This window comes from Trachypithecus francoisi, unplaced genomic scaffold (assembly GCF_009764315.1).
Source record: "Trachypithecus francoisi isolate TF-2019V2 unplaced genomic scaffold, Tfra_2.0 Lachesis_group6, whole genome shotgun sequence".
Classification (NCBI taxonomy): Eukaryota; Metazoa; Chordata; class Mammalia; order Primates; family Cercopithecidae; genus Trachypithecus; species Trachypithecus francoisi.
This window is the reverse complement of record NW_022681471.1, coordinates 116884358-116907287: the sequence shown is the minus strand read 5'-3', so window position 1 is coordinate 116907287 and position 22930 is coordinate 116884358. Positions and strand designations below refer to the sequence as shown.

The 22930-nt window shown below is 39.8% G+C and overlaps 1 protein-coding gene across 3 annotated transcripts in view; it reads right to left on the bottom strand.

Moving 5' to 3' along the window:
- SCML2 (Scm polycomb group protein like 2) overlaps window positions 1-22930 on the bottom strand; it is a 107640-nt gene that overhangs the window by 65490 nt on the left and 19220 nt on the right. For all 3 annotated transcript variants that reach the window (XM_033201534.1, XM_033201535.1, XM_033201533.1), the window contains exons 3-6: window positions 20125-20193; window positions 14253-14323; window positions 13202-13436; window positions 9378-9466 (exon numbers count right to left, since the gene is read on the bottom strand). In XM_033201534.1, coding sequence (XP_033057425.1) covers window positions 9378-9466; window positions 13202-13436; window positions 14253-14323; window positions 20125-20193 — 464 coding nt within the window. The remainder of the gene's footprint in view (window positions 1-9377; window positions 9467-13201; window positions 13437-14252; window positions 14324-20124; window positions 20194-22930) is intronic.

Sequence of the window (22930 nt, the reverse complement as noted above, 5' to 3'; positions counted from 1 at the left end):
CTGGGCTCAAGCAATCCTCCTGCCTCAGCCTTCCAAGTAGCTGGGACTACAGGAACGTGCCACCACAACCAGCTTCTAACCTCCCTTCTTGATTACCTACAATATGGTTCTCCTTAAAGGCTATTTCTTCCCATGTCCCACAAAATCCGAATCCAGTCTCAGCATTCTCTGCATTACTCCTCTGCCTGGGGAATAATCCTACTCTTGCAGCCTCATGGCTCACTGTCTTCCTTCCTTCAGATCGTCACTCAAAAGGTACCTTCTCAGACCCTCCTGGCCAACCTATCTAAAATGTCGACCTCTCTTCTAAGCATGTAAGAGTATAAAACATAAGATATACTTTAGTTATTTAGCATGATCTATTAAACATTTCCCCAAGTAGAAAGTAAGCTCCATAAGGGGCATATTTTATGCTTTGTTTACTGCGATATACCCAGTTCCTACCTCTGACCACAAACTAATACATGAACTTCTATCTCCTTATTTTTAATCAACTACTTATTTGACCTCACCAGATTTTTAGTCCTTTAACCTTCATTTATTCATTTACAAATATTTACTTAGTATCTACTATATTCCAGACACTACTGAAGGTTCTTGGGATATATTAACAAGCAAAAAAAACAAAATCCCTCCTTCACAGCACTTACATGCTAGTGAGGAGAAATAATAAACATAATTTAAAAAGTAAAACACATACATTAGAAATGATAAATGCTATGCAGAGAGAGAGAGAGAGAGAGAGAGAGAGAGAGAGAGAGAGGAGAGAGAGAGAGAGAGAGAGAGAGAGAGAGAGAGAACAGCACAATAAGAGAAATCCAGAGAGCAATGTAGAAGGAGGGGTTATACAACTTTAAATAGGGAAATTAAAACAAGTCTCATATAGAAGATGACATGTGAGCAGAAATCTGAAGGAGGGAAATGGCCAGAGTCAAGGCCCTAAAGCAGGAGCTGTGTCTGAAATGTTCAAAGAATACCAAGGAAGTGAGTGTGGGTAAAATGCAATATGTAAGTAGGAGAGCAGAAAGAAATGAGTTCAGACAGATAATGAGGGGTCATATCATACATAGTTTTATAGGTCACTGTAAGGATTCTTTTACTCTGAATAAAACAGGAAGCCCCTGGAAGAGTCTGAACAGAGGAGTGATATAATTTGACTTATGTGGGTTTTTTGTTTGCTTGTTTTGTTTTTGAGACTGAGTCTCACTCTTGTTGCCCAGACTGGAGTATAGTGTTGCAATCTCAGCTCACTGAAACCCCCACTTCTTGGGTTCAAGCAATTCTCCTGTTTCAGCCATCAGAGTAGCTGGTGCAACCACAACGCCCAGCTAATTTTTCAATTTTTAGTAGAGACAGGGTTTCAGCCCGTTGGCCAGGCTGGTCTTGAACTCCTGACCTCAAGTGATCCACCTGTCTCGGCCTCCCAATGTGCTGGGATTACAGGCGTGAGGCACCATGCCCGGCCGTGATTTATATTTTAAAAGGAATACTCTGGTTTCTGTGCTGATGATAGCCTGTAAAGTTATAAATGCAGAGACCAGTGAGAAGCTACTATAGTAATCCAACTGAGATTAAAAAAGACAGCTTGTATCAGAGTGATAACAATAGAGATGGCAAGAAGTGGGTGGATTTTGGATATACATTTGTCCCTCAGTATTCACACAGGACTGGTTCCAGGATCCACTGAGGATACCAAAATCCAAAGACACTCAAGTCCCTGATATAAAACGGCACAGTATTTGCATATAGCCTATATATATCCCCCCATATATTTTAAATAATCTCTAGATTATAAATAATTTAAGTAATCTTTTGATTACTTATGATGCCTAATAGAATGTAAATGGTATGTAAATAGCTATTTTACTATATTGTTTTTTCACTTGTACTATTTTTTACTGTATTTTGGGGTTTTTTTTTTTTTTTTAATATTTTCAATCTGCGGTTGGTTGAACCCATGGATGCAGAACCCAAGGATATGGAACGTTCACTGTATTCTGAAGGTACAGTCAATAGGATTTCCTTATGGACCGGATGTAGGGTGTGAAAGAAATAATTACCAAGGTTTGAGGCCTGAGCAACTAGAAGGATAGTTTCCCCTCCCTGAGATAGGGAGGTTAACAGGTGGAGCAGTTTGAGATGTTCATCAGACATCCAAGTGGAGATGTTGAGTAGGTAGCTGGATATACAAATCTGAGTTGGGAGTAAGAAGTCTGGGGTGGAAATACAAATTTGAAAATCATCTGCATATAAACTGTATTTAAAGCCAGGAAATTAGATGAGCTCACCAGGGGATTAATACAGGTTAGGGTTTCCCAGCCTTGGCACTAATGACGTTTGCAGCCAGAATGGGCGTGCACGTGTGTGTGTGTGTATGTGTGTGTGTGTGTGTGTATGTGCATTCTGTGCACTGTAGGATGTGAAGCAGCACTCATATCCAGGTTATAAAGCATCATTTCACTACTTTCTTCTCAGCACCCAAAACCAACTTATTCCCTTGTCCTTGCCCTGTTATCTCCAAACCTTAGTTCAATATCACCATCCACTTCACCTATTTATACTTAGCTGCTAATATGGTTTGGCTGTGTCCCCAACCAAATCTCAACTTGAATTGTATCTCCCAGAATTCCCACGTGTTGTGGGAGGGACTCAGGGGGAGGTAATTGAATCATGGGGGCTGGTCTTTCCCATGCTATTCTCATGATAGTGAATAAGTCCCACAAGATCTGACGGGTTTATCAGGGGTTTCTGCTTTTGCTTCTTCCTCATTTTCTCTTGCCGCTACCACGTAAGAAGTGCCTTTTGCCTCCCACCATGATTCTGAGGCCTCCCCAACCATGTGGAACTATAAGTCCAATTAAACTTCTTTTTCTCCCCAGTCTTAGGCATGTCTTTATCAGCAGCGTGAAAACAGACTAATAAAGCTGCTGAGCACTGCTGCAGCAAAGTCCCTCCCACAATGCTTATTACATGTAGTGACACACATTTTTACCGTTCATCCTCAGCTAAGCCCTCCAAAATACTGTCATGTGTCCCTAGACCATTCCCTCTCTCATCCCATATGGCAGCTGTTCCAAATCTTAACCATTCTCCTTAAGATAAATGATGTAGCCTCACTATATGTTTGTTATTTTCTTAACTGACTTTCTCCCCAACCAGTATGTATGAATTTTCTTCCAGCCTTTGCCAGTTTCCTATTTTGCAGAAATAGGAATTTGAGGTTTTGTTTTTTGTTGTTGTTTTGTTTTGTTTTAAATCAGGGTCTCACTCTGTCACCTAGGCTAAAGGTTAGCATGCAGTAGCGAAAGCATGGTTCATGGCAGCCTCAACCTCCAAGACTCAAGTGATCCTCCCATCATTGAGGTCTATTTATAGAAATAGTAAATTGAAGCCATCAGGAATGATCTCCATATATTCTGCCCCAAAATTATAAATTAGCTCTGAGGACACTTTTCACCTGGACTTTAGCTCTTGCTAATGTAACTGACGATTTTCTATCTACCAAAGAGTGAAAAATCAGCTTTCTTCTTAACTGACCTTCCTTAAGTACATGATATGGGCCAGCCACTATGTAATTCTGAGCTGTACTTGAGACTATTAACCACTCCCTAATCCTTGCAACTCTGCCCCACTGGATTCAATGACACCAGCTTATTCTAGTTTTCCTTCTCCATTTCTAGAGCTGCACCTATCCCTTTACCCACCCTCTAAGGTAGGTAGGTATTTCTCAAGGCTCTCACCTTGACATTCCTCTCTCTTCCTTCTATATATTCTCTGGACTAGCTCATTTAAGCTCAAAGCTTCTGTCACTACTATTTATGCTAAAAATTTCCAAATCCATGTGCCCAAGCCAAACTTTGTTCCTAAGTTATAAACCACTTACTTTCAACAGCCTGATAGTCATCACTACTCAAATTTCCCAGACACCTCAACATGTCCAAAACTAAGCCCATCTGTTCCTTCCATAAGTATTTATCTTCCTGTATTCTTTTATCCTTTCTTCATTCTTTTAACAAACAAGTATGTGTCCAGAAACTAATGTAGGCACTGACAGTACAAAGACATGCTAACTGCTCAAAAGGAACTCACAGTCCAGGAAGACAGACAGTAAAAATAATAATGTAATCTAACACATACAAAGATTGGGATATGTACAAGGTGCTACAGAAGCATAGGAATGGGCTGGGCACAGTGGCTCACACCCGTAATCCCAGCACTTTGGGAGGCCAAGGTGGGTGGATCACTTGAGGTTGGGGGTTCAAGACCAGCCTGGTCAACATGGCGAAACCCCATCTCTACTAAAACTACAAAAAAAATTAGCCGGGCATGGTAGCAGGTGCCTGTAGTCCCAGCTACTTGGGAGGCTGAGGCAGGAGAATCGCTTAAGCCCAGGGGGCGGAGGTTGCAGGCTGCAGTGAGCTGAAATTGCACCACTGCACTCCAGCCTGGGCGACAGAGGGAGACTGTCTCACAAAAAAAAAAAAAAGTAGAAGAATGGAGAAGGGAAATTAGGGATATTATCTTAGAGGATTTAACGTCTGACTTGAATCTTTAAAAAGTAGGAGTTAACCAGGGAAAACCAACATGAGTCAAAACAGAGCTCTAAAAATAAACAAGGTATCTACAAGCTATTACAAGCAATTTAAGAACGTAACATCCAAAGCAGGGAGTGGCATCCCTGAACCTGATCACACAGGACCTAATAGGCCATACTGAAAAACTTATACTTCATCCTGAGTATAACCAGGAACTTCAAAAGAGTTTTAAACAGGGGAATAACATGGTAAGGTTTTTGTATAAGATACACATTTCTAGCGGTTGTGTGAAAGGGTGAAGATTAGAGGCAGTTAAAAGGCTAGCGTAACAGTTCAGGCAAGAAGAAAGCCTTATAAAAGTTGTCAGAATCAAAATGGAGTCACTTATGCCAAACCCTAACAAAAAGGACCATAGAGGAGGGGCTCTCATGTACACATGCCTATGATAAAAACTATTACAAGGACTCTCTGAAAACCACAACCTTACACAAAGAATACTCCTGCAAGGACATCTATCCAGTAACTGTTCAACCCCAGATACCACTCTTGTTATTGATCCTTGTAGTTGGATAAGTGCTTCAAAACAACTTATGTAACCTTCCTTGTTTTGCCTTTAAAAGCTTCCCTTTGCCTTACCATCACCAGATATGCCAATGATCCAAAACAGCACAAATATCCTGAATTGAAACCCCTTGCCATTCGTTCCCAAACAGACTCTTTTTTTTGGAGAGCCTCTTTCTCTGTTGTTATTTTAGGCTGACAGTCTGCCCAAGGGGCAGTGGTGGTAAGGTTAGAAAGAAACAGAACAAATAAATAATTACGAAGCTAAGTGAGTAGACCTCCAGAGGCCAAAATCAAGGAAAAGTGAGGATTTAAGATGATTCTAAGAAGAAAAGAAATCCAACAGAAAAACAAGCAAAGGGCCAGGCACAGTGGTTCACACCTGTAATCCCAGCACTTTGGGAGGCCAAGGCTAGCGGATGACCTGAGGTCAGGAGTTCGAGACCAGCCTGGCCAACATGGTGAAATCCTGTCTCTACTAAAAACACAAACACTAACCAGGTGTGGTGGCGCCTGCCTGTAATCGCAGCTACTCGGGAGGCTGAGGCACGGGAATCGCTTGAACCGGGAGGCGGAGGTTGCAGTGAGCTGAGGTTCACGCCACTGCACTCCAGCCTGGAAGACAGAGTGAGACTCTGTCTCAAAAACAAAACAGAAAAACAGACAAAGGTTATAATCAGACAATTCACAGAAAAACAAAAGGCCATTAAACAAATCTTAAAAGCACAATTTTACTAGTAATCAGTGCAATGCAAATTAAAACAGTGGGATACCATCCTCATCTTCACCACCCCCTTCAAAAAAAGATTCACGAAAATTTAAAATGGATAATATTCAATGTTAGTGAAGGTGCAGAGATACAAACATGTTTATAGGCTAATGGTGGAGCATAGCTTAGAACAGGGATCCCCACCCCCTGGACTGGTATTGGTCCGTGGCCTGTTAGGAACTGGGTGGCACAGCAGGAGGTGAGCAGCAGGCAAGCAAGCGAATCTCCATCTGTATTTACAGCCGCTCCCCATCACTCGCATTACCACCTCAGCTCTGTCTCCTATCAAGAGCAGCATTAGATTCTCATAGGAGTGCAAACCCTACTGTGAACTGCATGTGCGAGGAATCTACATTGTGCACTCCTTAGGAGAATCTAATGATAAATGCAATGTGTTCGAACCATCCCGAAACCACCCACCCCTCCATCCATGAAAAACTGTCTTCCACGAAACTGACCCCTGATGACAAAAAGGTTGGGGACTCCTGCCTTAGAATACCCTTTGGGAATGCAATTTAACAGTATATATCAACATTTAAAATATACATTCCTTTGTTTTTTCTTTATAATTTTTCAAATTTTTTTTTAGGCAGGGTCTCCCTGTGTTGTCCAGGCTGGTTTTTAACTCCTGGGGTCAAACGATCCTCCTGCCTTGTCCTCCCAAAGCCCAACCAAAACATACATCCCTTTGAACAAGTAATTCTAGTTCCAAGAATGCAACTGTTCACATTTATACACAAAGCTCTTTATAAGAATGCTCACTGTAGAGCTGATCTAAACAAGAATGTGGAGATGACCTAATCATCCATCCTTACAGTTAAATCAATTCTAGGGTTAAATGAATTCTGATGATCCATACTACAGAAAAGTACAATACAAGCTAAAATATATATGAAATGAAATAGAACGATTTCCAAAACGCACATATGTTAGGAGAAAAAGTAAACCACAGAATAATATGTACAACATATTCCAACTGATGTTTAAGAAAATAAAAGCCCATATTTGTTTGTAAATGTAAAGAAAGAGGTCTGGGAGAACAAATAAAACTTCAATTTGGGGGGAAGAGGGGAATGAAGGAATGGTTGGGACAAAGGGAGATCCATTTTTCACTCTAGCTAAGAGTATAGCTTGATTTTCATCCCCTGCCCCCCACCACATGAATTATTTTTATAATTAAAAAAATTGAAAACATAATGTGTATGACAAGTGTGGCACGCAACCAGCTGATCAAGCAATCTGACTAGTAAAACAGATTCAATGACTTTTCTAAAGTCACAACCCAAGCTAATAGGTGTTCAATAAATAAAGACTTCTGCTAAATATTTTTAATCAGCTATTCTCACACATGGCTTACCACGGGCAAAAGGGCCTGTGCTGCCTGTGTCCCTTGCAGGTAGGGCAAGTCCGCTTTCTGCATTCACCTTCCTCAAAGATGTACCCACAGAATTTTTCTTTGCAATGAAGGAGGCATAGTAATTGATGTCTCACATCCTTATGCCTTCAATCTTCTTCAAAAGCTTTTTAAAACTACAATCAATTCTTACCATTCCAAGTATAGTTGTAATAAAAGTTAAGTGATTGAAAAACAATCATAAGAAAAGGTGAGAAAGAAATATTTTGACTCGTAATTTAAAATGTGGCTTTTATTGTTTCTTAACGTACTCTTCAACATTTTCTCAAGAATATAAACAATTCTGGAAATTTTTCCTCTTTTTTTATATAGCAAGTATTTCCTCATGACAAATTCTTTCCAATGACTGCTTTTAATATTGTTTACTTCTGAAACCAAATCTCTCCAACTAACTTTCAAGTTATTTTTTTGGCCCATCATCTTTTTCTCCAATATCAAAGGGACTAACACAGTAAAGTGAGGGGAAGCTTCACTTCTGAATGCAAATAAAAAATAGCAATGAATATTTGCTTCCAGTAGAGCACTCTTTTTATATCTACAGTCAAGAAAGAGGCTACTAATGAAATTGGACTAGTGGGTTATTATAATCGAGACTTTTTTATGACTTGATGTTATGGACTGAACTGTGTCACTCCCAAAATTCATATGTTGAAGCACTAACCCCCAGTACCTCAGAATGTGATGGTATTTGGACATAGGGTCTTCAAAGAGGTAATTAAGTTAAAATAAGGTTATCAGGGTAGGCCCTAATCCAACATGACTGACATCCTTATAAGAGGAACAAATTGGACACAGATAAACCGATCACATGAAAACACAGGGAAAAGGCAGCCATCTACAAGCCAAAGAGAGAGGCCTCAAAAGAAACCAAACCTGGCTGGGGGCAGTGGCTCATGCCTGCAATTCCAGCACTTTGAGAGGCCGAGGCTGGCAGATCACCTGAGCCCAGGAGTTCAAGACCAGCCAGGACAACACGGTGAGACGCTGTCTCTACTAAAAACACAAAAATTAGCCTGGTGTGGTAGCATGCGCCTGTAATCCCAGTTACTCAGGAGGCTGAGGCACGAGAATTGCTTGAACCCGGGAAGCCGAGATCATACCACTGCACTCCAGCCTGAGTGACAGAGCAAAACTCAGTCTCAAGAAAAAAGAAAAAGGAGTTCAAGACCAGCCTGGCCAATATGGTGAAACCCTACCTCTACTAAAAATACAAAAAAATTATCTGGACATGGTGGTGCACGCCTGTAGTCCCAGCTACTCAGGAGGCTAAGGCAGAATTGCTTGAACCTGGGAGGCGGAGGTTGCAGTGGGCCAAGATTGCGCCACTGTACTCCAGTCTGGGTGACAGGTGAGACTCTGTCTCAAAAAAAAAAAAAAAAAACCAAACCTGCTGACACCTTGATCTCAGACTTCTAGCCTCCACAACTGTGAGAAAATACAATTCTGTTATTTAATCTATTATTACAAATTTAATTCTATCATCTCAAAATTCGTATGTTGAAGCACCAACCCCCAACATAAATGTATTTGGAAATAGGGCCTTTAAGGAAGTAATAAAGGTTAAGTGAGGTCATAAGGGTCGGCCTCTAATCCAATAGGACTGGTGTCCCTATAAGAAGAGGAAGACACACTAGGGATGTGCATGGATAGAGAAAAGACCATGTGAAGACACAGCAAGAAAAGCATCCATCTGCAAGCCAAGAAGAGAGATCTCACCAGAAACCAATGGGATACCATCCTCATCTTCACCACTCCCCCACAAAAAAGATTCCCAACATTTTAAAAGATGAATAATATTCAATGTTAGTGAAGGTGTGGAGATACAAACATGTCTGTATGCTAATGGTGGAGCATTGCACATTATCTGAGGGTACCTTGATCTTGGACGTACAGCCTCTAGAATGGAGAAAATAAATTTCTGTTGTTTAAGCCACCCAGTCTGTGGTACTTTGTTATGGCAACCCCAGCAAACTAATACACTTGCCAATCCAGTAATTTTAAAAGTATGTTTGCTTTTCCATGTCACAGAAGATTACGCATTTAAGCATTCCCACTAAAACAATAAAAACATGGCAGCTTTTTATAACATCTTTCTTACCTTCTTAAATAATGTGGCAGATGCCATTTCAGACCCGTTTAGTGTCTTTAAGAGGAACATCGGCCAGGATGATGTATTCATCTGGTACCCTGTTTTATAAAATAAATTAGGTATCATGAAAAAGCCTCCCTGTGATACTATTAACAAGTTGGTATAAAAAATAGGTTTCATTCCCATTCTTCTCAAGAGAATGACTTTCTTACCTAAGAACTCTGAACATGGGCAAGAGGAGCAGATGTACCCTCCTCTCACTGCTAGTGTCCCCACTGTACTGTCTGGCAACAATGCTACAGTGGGGGTAGAAACTCTCATTTTAAGAGAAGCCACTAGCTAGGATTCACCAACAAACATGTATATAATTCCAGGGGTGATCTAAGCTGGAGCCTAGGAGAGCTTCCATTCCACCACCAACAATTACACAAGCAAGGGTAAAGGCTGTAAAAGACTCCTAGCCCCCTTTTCCTCAGGGCCCCTGGCTTCTTTCATTTCAGCAAGTTTTCTGTCAAACTCAGCATATATACAGACACAACAGTACATTTCATTGCATGTAATTTTACCTCAAAAGAAAAAAATCTATAGATATTTACTCGTTAATGATATATATGCTAAAGCATTTAGGGGACGTGCACTGATGTCAACAACTCACTCTGAAATGTATTGACAAATAAGAAGGATTGATGAATAAACAGAAGCGCAGATAGATGGATATGTGATAAAGTAAACATAATAAAATGATAATGGTAGAATCTAGAAAGTGGACATGGGGGTACTCACTGTAAAATTCTTTCATGTTTTCTGCATGTTTGAAATTTTCCTTAAAATGTGTTAGAAAAAAAGACAGCTCTCACTTTAGCAATCTTAATACATACTAAAAATGATCTTCTTTTAGAATTTGTATCAGATGCTATCAAAATAGACTCAACAGGTATCTTTTCTAGAGATCTCACCAACTAATGGTATCACAGCATCTGGTATATGCAGCAGGGAGCAGGGGTCTGCTAGTTTTACTGCTTTCTGGGGGCAATCTGTTTCATGCAACACCTGCTTTCCTCAATGCCAGAATTAGAAAGAATTTGGATGCGCCCCTGATATGTGCATACATTAAGACAGAGAGGCACATGAATCACTGGCAATGGGTTCAGGTTTTGTCCTATTCTCCATCAACAGAACAAAACATACAAAAAAGGTAAGATGGAAAGTCATCCTCTAATAATCCTGTACCAAAATCCCCTTAATCTGACTAGAGACACAATTGTTGCTAGAAAAAAAACAGGGGTGGGGGGTGATTGTCACATACTCCCTTATAATAAATCAACATTATTATTCTCCATTCTATGGAGAATACTGCATAAGAATCATTCTCTGGTCCTTAAACCTTTCTCTCAATCCCCATATTATCCTATTCCATCATGTGCCCAGATTTTCCTGAATGTAACATTTTACTTAATTCTATAATTGCTTAAAGTCAAACATAGATTAAAAGACCAAAATGGGGTTAAGGTACATATAAAAAGTTTAAAAAGAGATAAAACTAATTTATAAGGTTAGGAAGTCTAGATGGCAGTACCTTTAGGAAAGGAGAGATTATGACTAGTTATCAGCAGGAGTGGGTCTTCTGGGGGGCTGATAATGTTCTATTTTCTGATTTGGATGATGGCTTTACAGATGTGTTCATTTATAAATGAGCTATATACTTATGACCTGTACACCTTTCAGTTTGTGTGTTAAAACTTTTTAAAATCTTTTAATAATAACCTTTAAAGTTTAAATCAATACATCTTTTTTAAAGGAAAACTAAATAAGTTGTATTAAAATGAAAGTTGGCCGGGCACGGTGGCTCACGCTTGTAATCCCAGCACTTTGGGAGGCAGAGGCAGGTGGATCATGAGGTCAGGAGTTCGAGACCATCCTGGCTAACATGGTGAAACCCTGTCTCTACTAAAAATACAAAAATCAGCCAGGTGCAGTGGCAGGCGTCTGTAGTCCCAGCTACTCTGGAGGCTGAGGCAGAAGAATGGCTTGAACCTGGGAGGCGGAGCTTGTAGTGACCCAAGATGGCGCCACTGCACTCTAATCTGGGCGACAGAGCGAAACTCTGTCTCAAAATAAATAAATAAATATAAACAAACAAACAAATAAATAAGTAAATAAAATGGAAGTTAAACTATTCAAAAGTGCCTAAAAAGCAAACTGGCACCAATTGTGCATTTTTAGGTATATTGCCAAAACAGACACTAATTGGCACATATTTCTATACATTTCATAGTTTTAAATAAAACAAAAGTCTAAGAATTTTATTTAAAAGAATGACCATAAATCAAGTTATGTATCTGAAATGCTAACAATTACAATAGCAGTATCTCCTTTAAACAAACTGCAAAAACATTCCACATTGCAAAAAGAGAAATAAAATCCAAATAGGGAAGCACTAAGCCCAGGTTTGTACTTATCTTTCACACAGAATTCTGTGTAATTTGAGAAATATCACAAACAACAAATAAAAACAAAAGACATGAGTGAAAGAAGGCAAAAGGTAACAAACAAACGTGACCCAAGCCATCTTCTTGGAATAACATATCTCCAACTAGTTTTTAAAAATATTTTAGCCAGGAGCAGTGGTTCACTCCTGTAATCCCAGCACTTTGGGAGGCGGAGGTGGGTGGATCACCTGAGGTCAAGAGTTTGAGACCAGCCTGGTCAACATGGTGAAACCCCGTCTCTACTTAAAAATACGAAAATTAGCCAGGCGTGGTGGTGGGCGCCTGTAATCCCAACTACTCGGGAGGCTGAGGCAGGAGAATGGCTTGAAACCAGGAGGCAGAGGTTGCAGTGAGCCAAGATCACACCACTGCACTCCAACCTGGGCAACAAGAGCAAAAACCATCTCAAAAAAAATATTTTTTAAACCAAATGAGTTATAACGAAAAAACAGAACAAGGACAGCATAAAGATATATTACTAAAGAGTGGCTATTGTTAATATTTTAAATTTGTGGTTCTCAAGGAATTTTTCACTAATAGGAAAACAAAAAAAATCCATTCTTTTATTGTGCTTTGCAACAAGGAATTTTCATTTTCAGCACTGTAAAGAACCAAATAAAAATAAATACCCACCATTCACTCAAAGTATAGAACAGCAACTAAATAAATAATTTCTTTCCTACAGAGTATCACGGTATGCTTAAATTTTAAAAAGAAAAATGTTGCCCCAAATTAGTCACACCCTTTTTACCTTTCAAAAATTTGGCCAAAATTAAAGTACATATTTTGTACCTTAAAATCTTTGCTAAAATATCCATTTTCTCCTTTTCAAAGACCTAAAGGTACTCATTCCTGCCCCTCTCACTCTGATTTCTTCCCACTGTAGGTGCAATGAAATTCTTGAGTTTGAAACTGGAAACTGAATGTGGAATCATACCCTTCCCCTAGGCTTATCCCTATACCAAAATTGCTGAATGGCTCAGTGGACAATACTGAGAGAGCATGTGCCTTGTATCAAATGCTACAAAGTTCTTCTCCAGAAGGAGTTCTGAATCTGCATATGTAATCTAGTAGAGTTGGTTCTGACATTTCAAGTCTGAAGACCTAGCATGAGTCTTGCCCTGGAGTGGGGAACCTTCCATACACATATGATATGTACTTAAGCAAAACTCCACAACAGATGGTGCTGATTTCCTCTCTCATCATACATTCTCCACAGTAACCATCTGACCATCTATTTACAAGAATGCCCAAGAAAATAAATTTTAAAAGGCCACTTAAAGCCATTTCTATTGAATATCACATTAGAAAGAATACGTTATTTTTAAAACTGTTTCTTCTTACCTAGTGGAGGTTGAAGTAAGTCTCCTTCCTTTTCACATGTCCCAACAGGTTGTATGTCTGGGGAATCGACAAGCCTCCAAAAATCATTTCTATTATCACTACCATCCAGCCGTAACCGTAACCTGGCCCCAGTAATTCCAATAACCGTAGCAATACACACTGAAGTGGCATTGCGAGGATCACGGGCTTCCAATTTCATACCAACTTTGAAATCATTCACAGGTGGAATCTGAGACTATACATATAAATGAAATTTGGTTAAAATGCATCAACTATAAAACGAGACACATGGATAGCTGTGTCACCAGAATACCTGAGGAACATTTTAAATAACAGTCACGGCAGATGATAAGTGAGGTCAGAGCTGTAAGAGTCAAGCAAAAGATCTTCAAATTCTCTCCTTGGCTTGACATGCAGCATAAAAACACTACCCACTGCTGTTCTCACTCATCTGCCCACTTCCAGGCAACCCAAATACAACCTCTAAAATATACCGAGTGGCTTTCTAAAGTAAGAATCTAATTAGGCCATTCCCCTTGAAATTAGCCAACCAGCAGCTCACCACTGCCTATAATAAAGTCCAACTCCTCAGCACAGTTTAAATACCCCCACAACTTTAACCTCATTTCCACATTATCGCCTCTATCCACTTTGTGCTCCAGTCACCCCAAGCCATCCCTTAATACTCAGATGCTTTCACGCCCATGTGCCTTGGCTTTAGATGTTCTCTCTGCCTGGAATATCCTTCCTCCCATTCCAATCATCTCAAATAGCATCTCTCCTGTGAGCCCTTCCAGTGTGGAGTTATCACACTTCTCATAATTATTTATTTACATGTCTGCTTTTCCTGCCAGATGGGCAATCATAAAGCTTAGTATACCTGACATAGAGTAAGTTCTTAATTAATGAATGCAAAGAGACCATCTGGCTCTTAAGTGGCATTACCACAATCCCACTATCTCCTCACACTACCAGAATCTAACAATTACACAGACATCCTCCAACAAGTTACTAGTTTACATTAACCAACAGCTACAGAATCTTGGCATACCTGGCGGAAGCACTCTGAAGGAGCACTTATAGACCCAGTCTCTTTCAAATACTCCTCCCAGTGGAAATCATCTGGAAAAAACACATGTACAAAATAGTTTCTTAAAGCATATACAATATAACTTTTAGTATATACAACTTTCAGGATTAAAATGGGTTTTAGTTCCATGCCTCTTTAAAAAAAAAAAACTTCCAAAAGAGTAGATTCAAACATCTTGATCTACATTTCATGACCAGCATAAAAATAAAAAATCAGATGATATCCTAATAATAATGGCTCAGATATAAATTATAACCTAGATACTCTCATTGTAATGTGGACTACAGCACAGTGATTCTAAAAATGTGGATGTTAGAAATAACTAAAGAAATTGTTACAGAGTAATAGCAAAGTCTACCCATCTGTCTCTAATATAAATTATTCAATAAATAGGTTTTCACCACTTTATTCCATTAATGTGAAGGCACTTCTTTGTTATTCACAGGGAGCTAAAGGTGTTTAGTGTGTGGTCAAACAGAATTTTACCCCTGCAATGCTTTATGGAAAGAAAAAAATCTGGTAACCAGGGTAGTTTCTCAATGGACTATTAGATCTCCATTCAGAGTGTCAAGAAGATGGTGGCAGAACAAAGCAATAAACCAGTCATCAGTACAGTCACTAATATGGATTATTTTAATGACCTACATTTTCTACAGACTCTTGCTGTCCTTCCTTAGTCTTCATGACATATTATAATGTTAGAAGAGAAGATCAGAAAGCAGAGCACACTGTCTGGCTTGAACATATCATTTCACTGTGCCAGCCAGACTGTCAAGACACTGAGAAAAAGACTTGATAGTAGTAGTGAACGAACTAGTAATTCACATGATGTTTAATTCTCATCATTCATGAGGCTTTTCTATACTCTTGTTAAATTTCCTCACTATAAAAATATTGGGTTTGACAGTTTTCTTTCTTGGAAGAATCTATGTTTACCAGTTTCTTACATTTCCTTCAAAAGATATACTTAGATGACTCCCCCCTTGCAAAAAAACAAAAAAAACCTACAGAGTGCTGATAATGTTTAACAACCAGCTTTCTGGAAAATACAACAAAAAACCTGACTGATAGCGTTTGCAGATTTCTGTGATGTAAATATGACCACCATGGTTGACTATAAGGTGCCAAGGTAAAACCACCAACCACCAAATTGGGAAAAGATGTACTCAATTGGTTCTCCCAAGCCTGTGTGAACCAGCTCCAGTGTACCACCATTACATATGTGTGTATGCATTTCCGTATGTATGTATACATATATGCGGTATTAAGCATGTCACACATAACATTTTGCACCTTGTTTTTGTTTAATAAATCTAAGAGACTGTTTCATTAAAAGAAAATACTGGGTTGATTCCACTTCCAGATGTGAAGCAAGCACCACCAGCATTGAAAATCATGCATCAGAGAAGAGTGTTAAGAATGTGGGCTTTAGGGCTGGGTGCGGTGGCTCACGCCTGTAATCCCAGCACTTTGGGAGGCTGAGGCGAGTGGATGACCTGAGGTCAGGAGTTCAAGACCATCCTGGCCAACATGGTGAAATCCCATCTCTACTAAAAACACAAAAATTAGCCGGGTGTGGTGGTGGGCACCTGTAATCCCAACTACTTGGGAGACTGAGGCAGGAGAATTGCTTGAACTCGGGAGGTGGAGGTTGCAGTGAGCTGAGATTGCACCATTGCACTCCAGCCTGGTGGCAGAGAGAGACTCCATCTCAAAACAAAAAAAAGAATGTGGGCTTTAGAGTCAGATCTGCCTGCTTCCAGTCTTACTAGCTATGTGACCCTAAGCAAGTCATTCACTTTCTTAGCCTCAGTTCCTTCATTTATAAAATGGGAAAAGTAATGTACATAGTACTAGATATGTTGAGAGCTAAATAAAGTAGCATATATGTAAGTCACTCAATAAATGGCACATTATAAAACTAGAAGTCATAGTTGTTAAATTTATTAATACTGAATAACTTTGTCAAAAGTGAAAACTGAAATCCATGGCTTCAAAACTAAACAGAGCAGATGTTTCAGTGATTGACCCCTAGCACTACAGATTCTAAGTGAAGCTCTACTACCATATGACCTTGGAGAGCATTTAAAAGAACAAAATGGGCCAGGCGCAGGGGCTCACTCCTATAATCTCAGCATTTGGGAGGCCGAGGTGGGCGGATCACCTGAGGTCAGGAGTTCGAGATCAGCCTGGCCAACATGGCGAAACCCCATTTCTACTAAGAAAAAAAAGATAAAATAAAATTTGCTGGGCGTTGTGGCGGGTGCCTCCCAGCTACTACTTGGGAGGCTGAGGCAAGAGAATCGCTTGAACCCGGAAGGTGGAGGCAAAGGTTGCAGTGAGCCAAGATCGCGCCACTGCACTCCAGCCTGGGCAACAGAGGGAGACTCCGTCTAAAAAAAAAAAAAAAAACATTTAGCTGGGATGGACGGATGTCATTACAAAGCTGACATCCCTGGAGGAAAAGAGTGTAAGTCAGAAATAACAAGCAGGAAATGAATACCCAAAGAACTAACACTCTTCCATAAACCAACGACATTTGTAAAATTTTTCAATAATATTAGAAAATACTTAATTCATCTCCATAACACAAATTTTAAAAATATTCTATTACCATTTGTGTCTGAATGGGCTACAATTTGAGCTAGCAATCCTTTATACTAGTGTTCTACAATATTATTTTCTATCAAATTACTGGTTAATGACCATATCCAGCATTTCCCATTTGGAGCCTCAGGTTTTTTTGTTGTTGTTGTTGTTTTTCCCTTTTTTCCATAAGGCAAAATTCTTAATCATCTTGATAAAACTGTTCATCTTGGCTGCCCACATGCTCAGACTCTACCAATAACATAGGGGAAACACACAAAGCTCTAGGCTTTATTAATTTAGACTTGACACATCTACATCAATACCACCACTGGAATTCCCAACCAGAAGTCAAAACAGTCAGAAAGTCTTAGTTAAGCCTGAGGTCCCAGTCTGTCTCTGCATCATATCTCCATTGACAGATTGGGGATGGGGGCAGTATTCTATCTCAGAAGAGAGGCCTGGGAACTGATACGATACATATATAACCTTGTGATCTGATTGTTATTCACATATGCCCATGGTCTCTTTTCTTCTTTTACTTGTACTCTATTCTAGTCCACACATTAGCTCCAATATCTTTTTGCACTGAATATAACCCATGTGAGCTCCCCTGGTCTTCTCTAGAGTAAATCAGAATCATGTCTTCCACCAGTGCTATCCTTGGGATCACAAGCTATGTGAAGATGGGCAAAATACCTAGAGACAGAAATTTCTCAGCTGAATGATCAGCATCCACTAATTCACAGCATTTATCACAACTATAATTAGGCATCTGTTGATTTCTATCTTTCCCACTAAGCTCAAAGAGGGTAAGAGGCTGGGTGCAGTGGTTCATACCTGTAATACCAGCACTTTGGAAGGCTGAGGTGGGCAGATCGCTTGAGCCTAGGAATTCAATACCAGCCTGGGAAACACAGGGAGATCCTGTCTCTACAAAAAATTGTTAAAAATTGCCAGGCATGGTGGTGCACGCCTGTGGTCCCAGATACTCAGGAGGCTGAAGTGAGAGGATCACTTGAGCCCAGAAGGTCAAAGCTGCAATATGCCATGATCATGCCACTGCACTCCGGCTTGGGTGACAGAGTAAGACCTTGTCTCAATCAGTTAGTCAATAAAAGAGGGCAGGAATCATGTCTGTATTGTTCATAACCGGATTCCCATAGCAGGTCATCAGCATGTGCCAGGCACTGTCCTAGGTACTGCAGATGCATCAGTTAATAAAACAGATTAAAACCCTGGCTCTTGGAGCTTACCTTCTGGTAGTCACTCACTGATTTCTAAAATAGGATGTTAGGGCCCAGGCCTGAGAAGTACCTGCAGATGGCTATCAACTTAAGTAATCTATTTTTTTAATTAAATGTCTACCATGGAAAAATCTATAGAGGCAGAAAGTAGACCAGTGTTTGCCTAGAGCTGGGGGAGAGAGGAGGCACTAGGGGGAAATGGGGAGTACTGTTAATGGGTACAGGATTCCTTTTTAGGGGGACAAAAATGTTCTAAAATTGACTGTGGTGGTGGTTGCACAACTCTGTGAACATACTGAAAACCATTGAATTGTGCACTCTAAATAATTATATGATATGTGAATTATATCTCAGTAAAGCTGTTATATTTTTAAAAACACATGGAGAGGAGTTTGTAGGGATAAAGAACAGTCTAATTCAATGGCCTCCATTTCAAAGCTCAGAGGATTTGGGGGCCACAGGGAAGAGTTGAAGAACAAATAAGGCCATGGGAAAGAAAGTTAAGGGAGTACTGAGGGCCCAGCTATAGTGAGAGACAACAATTCCATGGGGATTACCTCTATAGGCGATCTTCACACAGGAACAGAAAGTCATAGGGTGAACTGCTCTGCACTGGGGCTGGCAGGGCAAATACAACAGAAACACAAGGGGCAAGAAATCTCTGGAAATGTCTGCTAAAACAACAGTTTGCTATGTTATTTTTTAATGCCTTTTGTGTACATATGACTTATTTTCTCATTTAAGAGCAAGCCAATGCATCAGATTCTTTTTTTTTGAGACGGAGTCTCGCTCTGTCGCCCAGGCTAGAGTGCAGTGGCCAGATCTCAGCTCACTGCAAGCTCCGCCTCCCGGGTTCCCACCATTCTCCTGCCTCAGCCTCCCGAGTAGCTGGGACTACAGGCGCCCGCCACCTCACCCGGCTAGTGTTTTTTTTGTATTTTTTTAGTAGAGACAGGGTTTCACCGTGTTAGCCAGGATGGTCTCGATCTCCTGACCTCGTGATCCGCCCGTCTCGGCCTCCCAAAGTGCTGGGATTACAGGCTTGAGCCACCGCGCCTGGCCCAATGCATCAGATTCTATTACATCTCCTGAGTGTTTCTGATGCAATATTATACATGTGCTGTTCATAATAAGGAACATGAATTAATAAATTAACATTTACTGAACACTTACTATATGCCTAAGCATTATATTAGGTGCTTTAAATTCATTTCCTCTATCTATTTCCAGTAGTACCATGAGATAAGTACTATCATTATCCCTGTGTTATAAAGAAGAAAAAAGAGCCGGGCGCAGTGGCTCACGCCTGTAATCCCAGCATTTTGGGAGGTTGAGGCGAGTGGATCACCTGAGGTCAGAGGTTGAGACCAGCATAGCCAGCACAGTGAAACCCCATCTCTAATAAAAATACAAAACCTAGCCAGGCATGGTGGCGCACGCCTGTAGTCCCAGCTACTTGGGAGGCTGAGGCACAATCACTTAAACCCAGAAGGTGGAGGTTGCAGTGAGCCAAGATCACACCACTGCACTCCAGCCTGGGTGACACAGTGAGACTCTGTCTCAAAGAAAGAAGAAGAAAAAGAGTCTAAGAGCTGTTGAGTAACGTGCCCAAAGTCACCATGGCCAGAAAAAAAAAAAAAAGCTTTCACATTGACTATAACGTTAGAAGGGTTTTTGCTAATAACCAAATTATTTTAAATTGGTAATATATACAGGCAATTAATAACCAGATACCTATAATTTAGGAAAATTTGCACTGAAATATACAAAGTTACCTTTTTACTTAATCCATGTCAACTTAATCTCTAAGTAAAACCAAAGTAAAATTTTCAAAATAAAATACAATTTTTGACCTTTCTTATTAGATTTTATATTTACAGAAGTTTACGGTATACAGACTATACAATAAGAAATCAAAACAATAAGAAAATTGCACTTAAAGTTAATTTTAACACTAGTGAGGAAAAAACTATGCTGTATTAAATTACTTTAAAACTTACCTCTTTGTACAGAAGACGTACTTGACTGAGGAGTTTTCTCTTGATTCTCCTTCTTGACATCCATGGAATCTAATAAAAAAGAAAATAGCAATAGTGGGAGGCCACAGCAATAGCTTGAAAGAGCACTCAGAAAAATATAAATTAAAAAATGTTAATAGCCATTTTAGTTTTTTAATACCCTCATTTTCTACATAGGACTTACCATTTTCTAATATACTATGCATTTTATAATTTGTTCATTTATTTTATTGTCTCACTCTACTCAAATGAAATCTCCAAAAGGGCGGAGATTTATTTATTTTATTATCGATCTCATTCACTGTGGTATCCTCAAGTGCCTAAAACAGGACCTGGCATCGCAACACTCTCAAGCATTTGTTAAATCAATGCATCAGGCTGGGCGCAGTGGCTCATGCCTATAATTCCAGCATTTGAGGAGGCCAAGGCAAGCAGATCACATGAGGTCACGAGTTTGAGACCAGCCAGGCCAACATGCAAAACCCTGTCTCTACTAAAAACACAAAAAATTAGCCAGGCATGGTGGCGGGCACCTGTAATCCCAGCTACTCAGGCAGCTGAGACAAGAAAATCACTTGAACCCAGGAGGCAGAGGTTGCAGTGAGCCAAGATCGCGCCATTGCACTCCAGCCTGGGCGACGGAGTGAGACTCCGTCTCAAAAAAAAAAAAAATTCAGTGCATCAATAAATCAAAATGAGCTGACTGATCTTTACAATGTTTAAATTAACATGTCCTAGAAATAAAATGGATGGTTTTGAGAGTTCAAAACACAACAGAGAAGCTACAATACAGTGTAATTCAATGGACTGCGCAGAGATTTTCTTGGTGCTAAGCTAAAGAGCTCAAATAACACTGGACCTTGTAACCTCACCAAATCTAATATGTATCATTTCATCCACATGTATTATAGTATGTATCTCTAAAAGGATTCATTTTTTAAAATTTAAGCATAATACTTTTATTACATCTAAAAAATTAACCATAATTCCTTAAAATCATCAAATAACCAGTGTTCATATTTCCCCAATTGTCTTAACTATTTTCAGTGTGTGTGCTTGATTCAGAACCCAAATAAGTCCACACACATAGCAATGGTTGATATGTCTCTTAGGCCTCTTTTGATCTACAGGCGTTTTCCTCCTTTCTTCTCATTTTTACTCTTTCCCTTTACAATTTTTTTGCTGACAATACCAGTTGGTTGGTCCTTTCAAGTTTTCCCATCTGGATTTTGCTGACTACTTCCCCATAGAGTTGGGTTCCTCTGGTTCTTGTATTTTCTTTAAATTGGCATTCATATTTCAATCCAGAAGAGTTTGGTCAGATTTAAGGTTGGCTTTTTGGTGGGACAGGAGAGGATAAGATGACTTCATAGGTGGTGGTGTGTATTTCTCACAGGAGGCTCCTAATATCTAGTTATCTCTCTTTTCGTGATGTGAACAGTTGTGGATGGCTATTGCCTAGATCCATTCATTTATGAATGGTTGCAAAATGAAGGTATTCTAATTCTATCATTCTTTATCAGCCAGACAACTTCTATAGAGAGAAGCTTCCATGCTTCAACCATTCAGTTACCTTAAGGCATGGATTACATAGAGAAATCACAATCAACACTTTATTATTCTCCTGTATTTTCTAGTTTTCAAAGTGATGAGCTAGATCTCTAGCATTCTCCACAGATGACCAGTAAGCTTTATTTGTTTTGCTTTTTATTATCATTATGAACTCATGGATTTAAACTTGTGTTTTCATTTGTTGCTGTTTTACCCTTATGATGTTCTAATTGTCAAGTGAAAAACTTCTTAAAGAAGGACCTAAGAATGATGCCATTCAACATAACAGATCTACTTACTAGTTATGACTGAGTGACTCTTCAAGATATATGAACACTTGAGAAGGACATATGAGCTGCTTTCTGTTTAAATGATTTCAACTGAGTGGTTGAAGAAAGGTAGTTCCTCTATATAGAAATTTTCTGGCTAATGAAGAATGATAGAATACCTTCACTTTATAACTACTAATAAATGAATGGATCTAGGCAATAGCCATCCATGACTTTTTGTGATTTTCACATCACAAAAAGAGATAACCAGCCTGGATGCAATGGTTCACATCTGTAATCCCACCATTTTGGCAGGCCAAGGAGGGAGGATCGCTTGAGGCCAGGAGTTTGAGGCCAACCTGAGCAACACAGCAAGACCCAGTCTCCACAAAAAAAAAAAAAAAATTTTTTTAATTAGTCAGTGTGGTGGTACACATCTGCAGCCTCATCTGCTTGGGAGGCCAAGGCAGGAGGATCACTTGAGCCCAGGAGTTTGGGGTTACAGTAAGCTGTGATTACGTTACTGCACTTCAGTCTGAGTAATTTCATTTCTGTAAAAAAAAAATATGTTTAAAAAAAAGGTCAGGCACGGTGGTTCACACCTATAATCCCAGTACTTTGAGAGGCCAAGGCGGGAAGATCACTTGAGGTCAGGAGTTCGAGAGCAGCCTGGCCAACATGGCGAAACCCTGTGTCTACTAAAAATACAAAAAATTAGCCAGGCCTGGTGGCTCACATCTGTGGCCCAGCCTCTCAGGAGGCTAAGGCAAGAGGATCACTTAAGCCCAGGAGGCAGAGATTGCAATGAGCCATGATCATGCCACTGCCCTCCAGCCTGGGCAACAGAGCAAAACCCATCTCAAAAATAAAATAAAATAAAAATTGTAAAAAAGACAGAGAGAGATAACTACATATTAGGAGTCTACTGTGAGAAATACACAACACCGCTTATGAAGTCATCTTATCCT